This window comes from Notechis scutatus, chromosome 1 (genome assembly GCF_049901735.1).
Source record: "Notechis scutatus isolate UNSWTSFEM ecotype Mainland chromosome 1, rNotScu1.2, whole genome shotgun sequence".
NCBI classification, from domain to species: Eukaryota; Metazoa; Chordata; class Lepidosauria; order Squamata; family Elapidae; genus Notechis; species Notechis scutatus.
The window spans coordinates 313,325,950-313,340,356 of record NC_142009.1 but is presented as its reverse complement, the minus strand read 5'-3'; the positions used below and the strand labels follow the sequence as shown (position 1 = coordinate 313,340,356).

General features: G+C 38.1%; 1 protein-coding gene across 2 annotated transcripts in view; it reads right to left on the bottom strand.

Moving 5' to 3' along the window:
- Nucleotides 1–14,033, bottom strand: part of KCNH5 (potassium voltage-gated channel subfamily H member 5) — a 219,131-nt gene extending 205,098 nt beyond the window's left edge. For both annotated transcript variants that reach the window (XM_026670063.2, XM_087952312.1), the window contains exon 1: nt 13,570–14,033. In XM_026670063.2, coding sequence (XP_026525848.1) covers nt 13,570–13,642 — 73 coding nt within the window. In that variant the 5' untranslated portion in view covers nt 13,643–14,033. The remainder of the gene's footprint in view (nt 1–13,569) is intronic.
- Nucleotides 14,034–14,407: the final 374 nt, after the last annotated feature.

The window sequence follows — 14,407 nt, the reverse complement described above, 5'->3', positions numbered from 1 at the left end:
TGTGTTCAATGAGACCTTATGCACCGAAGACAAATTCCTTGTGTATCCAATCACATTTGGTAAATAAAGAAATTCTATTCTATTCTATTCTATTCTATTCTATGCCATTCCATTCCATTCCATTCTATTATCCTATTGAAGCCTACTTATTGATCTTGACTTTCAATTAACATAATTTGTATGTTTATAGACTAAACAACATTTAAACAACATATACAGCAAATGAATTATTAATTAATTTCAATCTACATGTATGTACTTATAATAGAAATAATTGATATATTTCATACACACACATCACTAGATATAAGACAACATACATTCATATGTTGCTGCTTCCATTATCTATCAAATAGCTTTTTTTTCTTTTGAAATGGCATATAGCTTCATGAACTTTTATACTTATGATTGTTTATGAAAAAATTCATTGTACCTATATTAAATTGTACCTTGAGTCAATTCATTGAATGTAGAGGGGCTTCATTAACTGCGACTATAAAAATCTTAGACCCAATTGATTTCAGTGGGGTTTAACAATGGATCCAGCCCAGTGTTTACTTTTCTATTTTATAGCTTTTTATTTGAGCAAAATATTTGCACAACAATCAATCAATTTCATCCATTGAACTTGTTAAATGATTTTTGTTTTGTTGTGCTTTTGAAAACTGTTGGCAACCTAAATATTAAAACTGGACAACTATCCAGTGCATCTTGGGTTTTAAACATGATGAGATTTGGGCCTGCAATTCTATATTTATTTACTTTAGAGAAAGTCCCAGTAATGAATGGGTCTCCCTTTTGCCTAGACATAAACAGGTTTGCACAGAGAGTCTCCTCAATAATGGACTATAATGATAACAGTGGAGCAGCTTAGCTCATTCTTACAATGCCATCACCTCCTATAATTAGAGGGGTAGAAGACTAATGCAATTGGAAGGCTGTTCAGGGATTGAATGGGACACACACCTCGCCATGGTCAACTTGCAATGGTACAACTCGACTTGGCCAACCTGCTATGGAACAACCCATTGTGGGACAATTCAACAATTCAATTTAATTATTTAAAATAATTAAAACATTATTTTATTTTTTGTCATTCCCATTTAATTTTGTCCCTCCTTTGGCATCCTTTCTTTAATGATTCTATTCCATTATTTCTTCAATATTAGTATAACTCTAGTCCCTCAGCGAGTTGCCCATGGTGAGTTGGCCATAGCAAGTTGGCTGTGGTGAGTTGGCATAGAACCATTTGGGGAAGTACTTAAAATGTATAATCAGCAGCCCTGAAGTCATATGAACCCCACTGAAATAAATACCACCCACTGCAAGATCTGACTATCCAGTCTTCTGGTTGCTTGGATGTCAGGGCTTGCAATCCTAAATCAATGGGTCCATTAGTGTGACTGGTGCTCCCAGTGCTAGTGATTCCCCTTTACCTTTTAGCATAGCTTTATTATGTATGTTAAATATGTTCTGCTTGCACAGACTCATTTTCAGAGTACCTTGCTTTCACCAAAGCCCAACAATATGTCAGAGTGTTACAGACAACCTTCACATCCATCTTGGGCAGGAGCCAAGGATGTCTGCCAGCTCTCTAGAATACCAGCAGTAGCAGAGCCTCATGCACTGGTGTCAGGCCTCCTTTTGCCCAGGCTTCAGTCAGAGAGCTCTGTTGCTATTGAATGACATTCTGCAAATGTTTCATAGAATTTAAGGCTTTGGATTTCCGATCCTGGAACTGATTCTTTAAGGCTGCTCTAACTGTCCCATTTAAAAGTTGGTTCAACTTATAAGGGATTCCTTTTCTTCCTGCTTTGAATTTGCAATCTGTACAGGAAAAAGATGGCCTTTTGGCCTGCAAAATGGGTACATTATTGAAAAAGCAGCCTCATTTGCATCGGTAGCAAAGGAAGAAAGCAAAGGGGTTGAATCCTTGTAGTGCAGACTGTTTTAGGGCTAATTGTTTATTTACTGATACATTCTCTTTATCCAGACCTCTTTAAACAATTTACCTTCATCCCATTGTCAGACATTTGTTTTCTTCATCTTTTTACAATAATCAAAGGATGAAATGTTGGATTTAACCAAGCTGTGTTGATTGATTTTCTGTTATGAATGTTTGCACTGTCATGTCTTCAGTTTCTGTGAGAAGGATCCTCAAAGAAATCCTAAAGGCAGCAGGCAAAGACCAACCTAGTCCATTAAGGATAACTGGGCTTATGAGAAGGATCCCATATTATTATTATTATTATTATTATTATTATTATTATTATTATTATTATTATTATTATTATTATTATTATTATTATTATTATTATTATTATTATTATTATTTCATTAAATTGAACATTTAAAAAACTGCATTCTAACCTCTATGCCACCAGGGCTCCTTATAACTTAAACTTTCACATGCTATCTTTAGGAGAATTCCAGGACAACTTGCAAGATCTTAGAAGACTGCATAAAAACAAATGTCCTGATCTTCAAAATAGGAAAGGGACATGGAAAACTACCTACCTGTCAACTTTATGTCTACACTGGGAAAAGTCCTTGCAAAGATTATTAAACAGTATGTTTGTGAGCATTTAGATAGGCATGGTACAATTAACAGGAGTCACATGGATTTGTCACATGTAAATCATGCCAGATTAACTTTAGCTTTTTCTTTGATAGAGCTACTGGCTTAGTAGATCAGGGTAATGCCACATGCCTACGTCAGAGTCTCTAATGTTATTATTGTAAATGGACTCACAGTTGACTGAATGATTGCATCCAAAGAATGTTTATTACTGGTTCTATTTCATCTTGAAAAGGATTTTCAGGTGGAGCAACACAGGGATCTGTCCTGGGTACTGTTCACCTTTTTATCATTGTCTTGGATGAGAGAGTTGAGGAATGATAACACAAAACTGGTGAAAGGAGGTTTGAAAAGAGAGAAGATTCGAAAAGATTTAAACAGGCTTCGTAGCAGACTGAAATGAATGGGATGGAATTGATTAGGAATAAAAGGAAAGTTCTGAGGAGAAAAGGAAAGGCACAAGTGTGATACGGAGAAGTTTTGGTTTTGAAGTATTACAGTATGTTTGCAAAGAATCTGGGTGTTCATGTCAACCACAGATTAAACATGAGCCAGCAGGATGATGCAGCTGCTGAAAGGGCAAAGGCTGCCTTGAGTTGTATTTACAGAAGCGCATAGTCCAAATTATGAGAAGCAAATGTTCTACTCTACTTTGCCCTGTCTGTCCTCATATAGAATACTATGTTCTGTTCTGAGGATCGGGAAAGAGCTACCAAGATGGTTAGGTGACTGGAAAGCAAGTCTTATATGCAACAGTTAAAAGACCTAGGTATGTTTATCCCATAGAAGAGATGACTGAGAGGAGATGTCATTGTACTCTTCAAATACTTGAAGTTTTGTCACACAGAAGAGGACATGGATTAACCCTCTGTTGCATCAGAGGGTGATAATTATGTTAAACTACAAGGAGGGAGGTTCAGGCTACATATCAGGAGGAATTTCCTAATTGTATTAACCAGTGATCCCCAACCTTTTCGACGCCGCGGCCCTGTTCCGGCATCAGCTGGGCGCCGTGGCCCGGTACCAGCGTCAACTGGGCGCCGCCATCTTTTTGACGAAAAAGATGGCGGCGCAGCGCTCGGTGAGCTTTTCGGTAGAAATGGCTTTCTACCCGGAAAAGCTCACCGAGCGAGCGCCATCTTTTGATGAAAAGTGCTTCCGGTGAGCTTTCTACCCGGAAAAGCTCACCGGAAGCACTTTTTTACCAAAAAAAGATGGCGGCGCCCAGCAACCAGCGGCCCGGTAAGGCTTGTTCCGCGGCCCGGTACCGGTCCGCGGCCCGGCGGTTGGGGACCCCTGGTATAAACTACAAGCCAAGACCAACAGGTTGCCATGTGAAGCAGTGAGTTCTTCTTCACTTCAATCTTTCAAAGGATAGATGGTCATCCGTCAAAGATACTCTAGTGGCTCTAGAGAGCTCTGGCCTGAGGAGCTGGTTCAAATAAATGACCCTGAAGCACCCAGCTTTATGATTTTTATGATTTCACCTCATTTATGTTTCCTTTAAAACATCAAATACTTTATTTTCTATCAAGCTGAATCAGGACTACTGCTCCAGTGAGAAAGGAAGCAACAAAAAATAATCTAATGTGCAGAACAACAAAAACGAATATTTCTGAAGCCATCTCATAAATTTCATCAAGCATATTAACCTGAATATAGATGTATGTTGGTTTCTTTGGAAACTGATGTATTTTTGCATATCTATAATGACCTATGATAGCTACCAATCATCTTTAAAATGTAGAATGTAGAATACTTTATTGGCCAAGTGTGATTGGACACACAAGGAATTTGTCTTGGTGTAAATACTCTCAGTATACATAAAGAAAAGGTACATTCGTTAAGAATGAAGAATCATAACATACAACACTTAATGATAGTCATAGGTTACAATCAACAATCAAATCATACTAGGAAACAGTCAATATAAATTGTAAGGATACAAGCAACAAAGTTACAGTCCTACAATCACAAGTGGGAGGGGATGGGTGATAAGGAGTGATGAGAAGATTAACAGTAATAGTAGTGTACACTTTGTAAATAGTTGAACAGTGTTGAGGGAATTATTTGTTTAGCAGAGTGATGGCTTTTGGGAAAAATCTGTTCTTGTGTCTAGTTGTTCTGGTGTGCAGTGCTCTATAGTGTTGTTTTGAGGGAAGGAGTTGAAACAGTTTATGTCTGGGATGTGAGGGGTCTGTAAATATTTTCACAGCCCTCTTTTTGACTCGTGCAGTATACAGGTCCTCGATTGGAGGCAGGTGGGTTGTAATTGTTTTTTCTGCAGTCCTGATTATCCTCTGAAGTCTGTGTCTGTCCTGCTGGGTTGCAGAACCAAACCAGACAAGTTATAGAGGTGCAGATGATAGACTCAATAATTCCTCTGTAGAACTGTATCAGCAGCTCCTTGGGCAGTTTGAGCTTTCTCAGTTGGCGCAGAAAGAACATTCTTTGTTGTGCTTTTTTGATGATGTTTTTTATGTTAGGTGTCCATTTTAGGTCATGTGATATAGTAGAACCTAGAAATTTGAAGGTCTCTACTGTTGATACTGTGTTGTCTAGTATTGTAAGAGGTGGTAGTATGGGAGGGTTTCTTCTAAAGTCTACCACCATTTCTACGGTTTTGAGTGTGTTCAGTTCCAGATTGTTCTAGTTACACCACGAGGCAAGTAGTATAACCTCCTGTCTGCATGCAGATTCATCATTGTCTTAAATGAGACCAATCACTGTTTTGTCAACAGCAAATTTCAGTATTTTAACAGATGGATTGTTTGAGATGCAGTCATTGGTATATAGGGAGAAGAGAAGTGGAGATAGCACACTGCCTTGGGGGGCCCCTGTGCTGATTATACAGGTATCGGATGTGATTCCACCTAGCTTCACCTGCTGCTTCCTGTCTTGTTAGGAAGCTTATGATCCACTTACAAGTGTGTTCAGGTACCGCTAGCTGCATGTTATGATTAGATGCATGAGTAACCAAAACTGTCTCCTGAATTGGTATCCACTTCACAACCCTCACGTGCCAAGGTCTTTAGCAGGGAAAAAAATCTAAAAAATATTTCCAGAAAGGGAAATAAAGAAAATTTTAAAAAATCTAGTTTTATGTAAGGCATGTAGAGTTAAATAGTGCCTGGAACCTGACCAGCTCTGCAGAAATACATTTGGTTAATGTATTTCTAGAAAGGTCTGGGTTTCTAAACCATCTCTGTTCATCAGATAAAATTCAGCTGTGTAATTAGCAGGCATATTTTATCATGTTAGCAAAAACTAGTTAACCCACATTCAGAATCAATAAGTCTGCATTCAAAGATCTTCATCAAATCTCATTTGTAAATATCATGTTGGTAGAGAATTGCCAATCCTTTTCCAGCACTTCCAACCTTTTGTTGTTGTTGTTGTTCAGGCATCTTTCCCTACACTACCGCTAATTTATGTTATAAATGAAAACTTTCTTTAAAGTAAAATAACTTGAATAGTTTTAAAATATTCTAGAACTACGCAGGTGAACCTGAGGACACAGACTACCCCACACACAAGTGGCCTCAACAACTCTCTAAAAGATTGTAAATGACAAGCTGTCTGCAAGGAATATAAATCCTTCCATTCCCCACCGTCCACTCAGAGCTGAAGAAGCCTTTTGGACAAGAAGTGAAATGTCTTCAAAGAAAAACAAGAAATCCAGTTGTCTCTTGAAAAAGCACCTTTGGGACAACCATGAGATGGATGACTGAGAATCTCCATAGATGAAATTCCAGAAGCAAACAGACAATTCTGTATAAGGGACCCTTCCAAGAAGCTTATTCAGCTCCAATAAACCATAAGTGTGCCCTTCCCCTACTTTGAGTTTTCAATGTCTGCTATTGTAAAATGCTTACAAATATTGATCTTACTGGGAGGAATAGTACTATGGTGACAATTATCATATTACAAATGGGCAGGTAGGAGCCGCATAGTCCACATAAACTAGAATGCTAAGAATGTCAAGGAGTACAATTCAATGGTACAGACGATTCTGGGTTCAAACTCTAGCATCTACATGTAGAGCTGAAAATACTTTGGCCAAAAATCTTGGGCAGCTTCTGGAAGTCTGTGTCAACAATTCTAGACCATCTGAATCAAGAACATGAACCGGTATAATAATGCTTCTTACATTCCAGTACTACCACTCACTAGGATTGTGCCTATAGGCTATGGAGGTCACAACCAGTCAAGCTATACCTGCCATGTTAGATCTCTCTTTCTTAGTTAATGCTAGAAATCGGTCAACTGTAAACAAAGTAAACCTCCAGACCTTCCTTGGCATCAATTGCAACTCCTGCCTTGCTCTTTTCTAACTCTAGGAAAATCTATCTTCTCATTATTCAAAGGTGTGAATGCTGCCATTATACTATAGATTTATTTATTATGTACTGTCTTAAATGAATAGAAAGAGGTGAAATTTGTTCTACTTATCTCAATAGATTCATTGAGATTGAATCTATTGTATGCTAAAAAGGGCTGTCAGGCCAGAATTTTTTTTAAAAATGATCTGTGTATCATCTATACTATTTTTGTAATTCTAAAATTATTTGCTAAACCAGCTACATTCTTCACCTTCCCTCAAAACTTCTCACTCATAAGGTGAGTGACTGCTATATTCAGAAGTACCATTTCCCAGAATTCTACTGATCCTTCTGTTTATACCATGTAACATCTGAGGTTTTTCTGTTTATACCATATAACATCTGAGATCTAAACCTTGCCCGAATATATTTTTGATCCTGTCAATATATTGTTAACTCTGAGGATTGGCAAGTTTTAATCTTGTCTAATTTGAATCATTATTTTTTTAAAAGCCTTCAAATCTAATGCATTTCAAATGCGAAGATATTTTTCTATCTAAAAGCCTCATCCGTAAGTGAAAAAGAAATGTTTTGCTAAGGTAGTACCTTGAAATAAGACAGACTCTAGTATAGATTTGAGCTTAGTGAGTTGATGGCTAAGGTAAAATTTAAATTGAAAAATAGCCATATTAGATATCCAGAAAGATAACTGGAGATGAATGGAGATGTAACCAAACTAGAGACAAGGAATGTGGCACCCCCAGATATTAGAGTATCCTTCAAAATGCATTTATTTATTGCTATTTGTATTATGTTGTTTCTTGCAATTCTAGATGGTTTATATAAATATGATAGAACATACATAACATTCATAAACATTATTAAGAACTTATATGAAAACTAATTATAATGAATGCCACCAATAGTCTGATTGTCCTATAGCAGGGCTGTCAAACTCCTGGCCTGCAGGCCAAATGTGTCATGTGCTGGCCACGCCCATTCAGTGAACGGGGGAAAAGTCCCGATACGTCACGTGATGCCACTGTGATGCCATGAGTTTGACACCCTTTTCCTATAGGAATGCCCTCCTGAAAAAGACCTCTTTCACCATTATACATAAAGATGTAAAAGTAGTGACACACCTGGACTGTGGAACAATTTGGGAACCTACTGGAGATACCACTTCCCAAGTACCAACTCCAGATTTCATTTGGGATAGGTAGGTAGGTGAAGTATTCTCTTTCTGCTAGATTGTGTAGGGAGGGCATGTCCTACCTAAAGAATATGCTCCTGAAAGGCATTGGCAATGAAGGATGGAATTGCTGGAGTGGTAGATAAGGAATATGTAGAAGCTACTGTCCTGTACCAGCAAAAATGTAATACACAGAAAACATACCCAAAGATCATAGTATTCAATTATCAGCCTTGGATAGACAGGTTAGCTCAAGCTTCACAGGGTGAAGAACAAGAAAGAGGTTCTAACCTGATCCTGGTTTTACTATATGTGGAAACTGTGCAAAAGTAGAGAAGACATGATTATACAATCACTTTCTCACAAGAATATTTTTAATCAGCCAATTAATTAGAGTTGTCCTATTCAACCATGGATTCATTAGATTACTTTTAACCTCAGCATTCCTATTTGAAATATAGGCACAATATAATACTATGCTTCCTGATGGGTACATTTAAAAAATTGGGAATATATGTGCAGCACATAAATATAATGTCTGTTGTTCCTTCTTGACTGATAATTCATTCTTATCCTGACATTTTGTCAATTAAAGTCAGAGAAGTTTGAAAGAAAAAGTGAAAATATTTTATCCATGTTTGAAACAAACTAATATATTTCATGAAAATTTAGAATATCCCCTCATCAATTATTTCCTCTTCATTGCCTTCCATTCTATTTTTTTTCCAATTACTACTTGTTAGAATTCTAAATGGGGGAGTTAATATCCTATACACCAGGGATGTCAAACTTGATTTCATTGAGGGCCGCATTGGGGTTGTGCTTGAGCTCGGGGGGAGGCGTGGCCAGGATGGGCATGGCCACTAACTGTCACTCATGTTGGGGTGCCTGTGGTGGCCCAAGCATTCTGCCTGAGCTCTGTTTTTGCCTGTGATGGCCTCCTGCAACCATCTGCCAGCAAAAACGTGCAGCTCCATTTTCACTGACAGAGGAACTGCGAGCCAGTTCTTTGCTGTTTCCAAGGCAGTCCCATGGGCGAGATCTAAGCATCCCAAGGGCCGGATTTGACCCATGGGCCTCAAGTTTGATACCCCTGCTATACACAAAGAGACATCACATGCACACATGTATTATACACACATACAGTATATACCTATATCTCAAAAGTTGCCTAGAATCTTCAATACTGCACTATTGCTATAACTAATCAATTTGATCCATTGTGCGTTATGTGCCAAAAAGAAAATGTATTTTGCAAAATTACATTCATATAAAAAGAGATTTAAAAAGACTATTTTCAGTGATGCCAGGGCATATATTCCCTATGGAAAAAAAGGAGAAAGCAAGAAGCTTTAAATTTCCATGAAGTAAAGAAGAAGAGTGAATAATCTTGGGATACCTTGCAAACTACAGAGCTTTTTATGTGTATTCTTTCCTAAAGTGTGGAAAATATTTTGCATTGTTGCATCATGAACAGTGACCCCACATGGTTTCCAGTCCAAAAACAGTAACTACTCCAAAAAACTGTTCATAAATGTATTTGTGCCTTGTCTTTTATACTCTTCCATAATGCAGTAAAAAAGCGATGTTCAAAATAAGTAAGTGTAAAGTAGGTCAGCACATAGTGACTCCAGCATGAGGAGGTAAACTCAGATTTGATTACAACTAGAATGAATGTTCTTTGATGTGATGTTTGTGAGGCATCCCTGTCAAAAAATCCCCTTTCTAATTAACGATGGAAAGAGTGTTATAAATTCTTCCTTATAAAAATGACGATAAGTTCATTTCAAATTGATTCCAAACTTACTTCACAGTGATGGTAGCAATTGTCAAATATGACCAGAGGTTTCTCAGGAAGATAAAATAAGTGTGTACTTTCCTTGACATTGGAGCAGGCGACCAATAGATGGGAACCCTAGCAGATAACAACTAGTCTTAGCCATTAGAGATGCCTACTTAACTTACTTAGGGATCGGGATACCTATTCACAGGCATTGCCCATTCTCATTTGTCTTCACTGACAATAGCTCTCTTTATAGGAAAACATATCATCTGTTTGTGATATATTATATAATAATACATAAGCGCACCAACATACCTACCGTCCCTGTCCTAATGTTCCTTTTTATTTGTATCCATTTCATGTATTCATAATCATGTTTATACTTATACATGTCATCTAATACATGCTTGACAAAATACATAAATAAATATTATTTTTCTCCCAATGATATAGCCCAGGGCTGTCAAACTAGTGTTGTCATGTGACGTATTGTGACTTTTTCTCCCTTTGCTAAACTGGGTGTGCGCATGACCAGCATGTGACACATCTGGCCCATGGACCATAAGTTTGACAGCCCTAATACAGCCTTTCCTGTCTTCTTTTAGTTGTTCCATGAGCATTTGAGCCAATAGTCATTGAACTATTAGAACTAATAGAAGGAACTATAGAACTAATAGAAGGAACAGTCAATGATACAGAGAGATGTTTTTTTTACTAGGGCAAAGAAAATGTAATGGTAATGAGACTGTCAAGAAGTATCATTTAGGGCGCTGAGGATCCATAATGTTCTTTTCACCTGCAGAAAGAGAGAGCACTACATTCCACGCATGGTTGGTTGTGAGTTTTCAGTGAACTTCCAGCCTCTTCCAACCATATCTATTTATCATCTATCCATAAATGCCTTAAGTACTGCTCCATATCATGGTAAAAGAAGCTATAATGTGGTTTCACTGTAGGCCCAATCATCTTCAGAGAAACAATCATAATATTCTGCTACCTTAAGGGACATTAAACTACAGTCCCCTTGCACTCCCTTGTTCTGCAAGTTTCTTATGAAAACTGCTAGAAAAGCAGATTCTGGACCTTATCAAAGTTAAATGATGGTGTATATGGCTTCAGTTTGTTAGAGCAATGTTTACTTTATTTGTTATATTCCCAGAATAAGAGAAAATCACTTTGGACTGAGCCTTCTTCCATTGTGTTCAATGAGAAAGTAGATATTAGAAAAATTACATATATTCCCATATACAGTACATACACCAATAAAAGATGAATAAAAAGTTGGAGGAAGGTAAAATAGCCAGCCCCCTTCTCCCTTTCTTAAGCCAAATAGAACTTCACTTCACTTTCAGTTTCTCCTACCTATTGTACAAGATTGCTCTGTCCAAGTTTTACAAAGCAATGTCTTATTAGAGCTGTATCACTTAGCATAAAATCATTGTAAAGCTTCCTTACAATGTATGACTCTCAGAAAAGAAATCTTAAGTATATTGAAAATAACACAATTGCATATCTATGAAAATATATGTACCGGGGAAAATAGGGAATTAACCATCTCTTAGTACAAACTTAGAATGTACTGTATTATTCTTTTTCTTAGGCCAGTTTGCATCAACACACACACACACACACACACACACACACACACACACTATAGACAGACAATATGTTATTACTTTTAATGGAACAATTTGGCATATTTTCAATTATGCATGAAATGAAGGAGGGTGAACACTTCCAGATATCTTGCCAATATTTTATACAGCAACATTCTTGTATTAATTATCCTAACAGTAGAATTAAAGACAAAACCTCACAGACTCTTTTTTTTTTTTTTACATTTTTAGAACACACTTTCCTTAAGGCTTGTTGAGTATGTACTGTGGTCTTACAAGCACTGGAACACTCTTGGACAGAATGAGTAACTTTAAATGTTTACAAAAACACTAAATAGAAGGAAAATGATACATATAAAACAAAATACATCAATAATATCAGATAACCAGTAAAATTGTTCATTTTCATTGAGTGGCTTAGGTTCAAGAGGGTCTCAGCTGTAGAGTTCATTTGACCTCCAAATTGGCATCTTCTCAAATCACTTTATGTTTGCATACTTGATGGACTTAAGATAGGCACTGTTTTTTCAGTCTGTTCTATTTTTCAAACCTGTGGTTAAAATCCCATGCCCTTTGGGGAGAAAGATGGAATATATATAGTTGTGCAGTGTTTAAAAATTATCACACATCTATTGTGAACACTTTTTCTAAAAGCTGATAGCTATTTTGATATTCTCACTACACAACACATGAAAGGTAATAATAATTGTGCAAGCTGTAATTTCAACCAAAACAAATACACTAGTTTATCATCAGCCCATACACACATAAAGATAAATATATATGCTTTTTGCAGATTTGCTTTAAATGGCTTGATAAAGAAAGTGAGGTTTGGGGAAAAGAGAGTTTTTGTTTCTTGTTCTAACCTAGATTTTATTCCCAATTTAAATATCTTCAGCTAAGTGAATACACAGAGAGTATACAATTTAAATATCTCTCTGTGAATACACAGAGAGAGGGAGAGAGAGGGAGATGGTTGATAAAGGTATAGATACAATATAGCTATACATATAAAGACTCAAAGACCCATTATGAAGTAGTGAAATTCATCTAAACTTGGAGGCATGCTCCTTATCATTATTATCATTTGCAGAAAATTCAGGGAGAGGTGAACCTGCCATGCACAGTGAGTATTTCACTTTTTCAGCAATTTCTACTTCAGAATTACAGAACTTACTTAGGGCTTCTTCAAGCATTTTGGTTTTTTCCAATGAAAAAATGCTGGTCGCTATTATTGTTGTTTACATGAAATGAAAAATTTAGTTGTAATCCTACATCTATTACCTAGTAAAATATCTCATAGAATTTAATGAGGCTTATTTCAGTGAGGTTTACATATGAAAAATGCATAGGACTCTACTGTTTCCTGCTAAAATACATCTTTCCCCCGCTAGCAAAACATATACTCCAGTGACCAGGCCCCCTTCACAGACATATGCATCAGCTTTCCCTGACCTTAGACACTTAAGACATATCACTCTAACAACATTGATAAAGTCCAGCTGGGTTGATGGAAGTAAATGGGGATAGTGTGAGTTGTATACAAGACATCTGAAAGATGTTAAATTGGGAAAGGTTTCCTTGGGGGCAGGGAATAAGCTCTTTTTTCTTTTCAGTTTTTCCTACTGATATTCTGCTGATCACCATTGGCTAAGCAAGATGTATAATTATGGTTACACTAATATGAATATATAATAGAGATATAATGTGAATATGATAATTGCAAAATCATCATATTCATACTATCTATCAAGAAAGCAAGAGGTTTTCTTGTGGCTCTTGAGTCGTTGGAAATCCTATCACAGGTATCCCCACTAATACTTCTTGAGAGTTACAGTTTAACGTATTTAAAAGTACAACATAACCCTGCAATAAAAGTACTGATTAGAACTCCATCTTGTACAAATTACCACTTTCTCCAGCATCTAACATATTCCATTCAAATTCAGAAGTACAAAAATGTTTTTACAGCACTTTAAGAACTTTAGGGGCAGTTCAATCCCTACGGAGCTCACTCCTGGACCATCCCATATTGCAGGGGACAAGGGAAAGCCGAGGAAGAAGAAGAGACGACTTACCACTTGAGCGCCTGACAATGTTCTCCAAGAAGGTATTCTGTGGTGCCACCAGCCCCCTTTTGCCCCCCGGCATCCTCCTGTGCCTGCAGAGCTGGGCTCTGGAGCCAAGAGGTCGCAGTGGGGCGGGCTGGGAGGATCTCGGAAGGTCTCTGGAGCCCAGTGTTGTGGAGTAGCTGTGGGAAGATTGATGAGGCAGTTCATGGTAGTAGCGCTCCAGCAGCTGGTAGAGCCCAGACTGTGGCAAGGCTGCGCTCACAGCTCAGAAACTGCAGCCTTGGAAGAGATTGCGCCTGCGCGCTTGACCCGCTGTTGCTCTTGCCGCCGCTACTGCCCCAACGGGCAGGCAACATGACCAAGCCTGCTTTCCGAAGCGATCGCTCCCGAACCTGCTGCAGCTGGACGGAGGACCAACCCAAACCAGAGTCTGGATCGCAAGGTTTCTTATGCGTCTAAACGCAACACGGAGGGGGCGGGGAACCGGGAGATCGTGATTGTTACCCGCGTAGAACAGTTCCCTTAAAAACGAGGGAACAATAAACCGACTGTCCGACTTTTCTGCTTGTCAAGGACGGAGAAAAGAGAAACGATTCCCGTATTCCAGCATTCCTTCGGCTGCCCGAGAGAAAGTTTTCAAAGTAATCTCCAAAGGTTCCATCGAACAAGTTCAGGACCCTGGACAGCTGTCAAAGAGCCTGCCGGTTTCGGCGTTGGCCAAGCGCTTTTCCGTTTCCTTCGAACGCTGCTTCTCCCCCGTTGCCCTCATGAATCTGGAGTCAGCGGCGCCACTAAGTCGAGCCAGAGAAGGGCTGAGCGGTTGCGATGGAGCTCCGCGATGAGC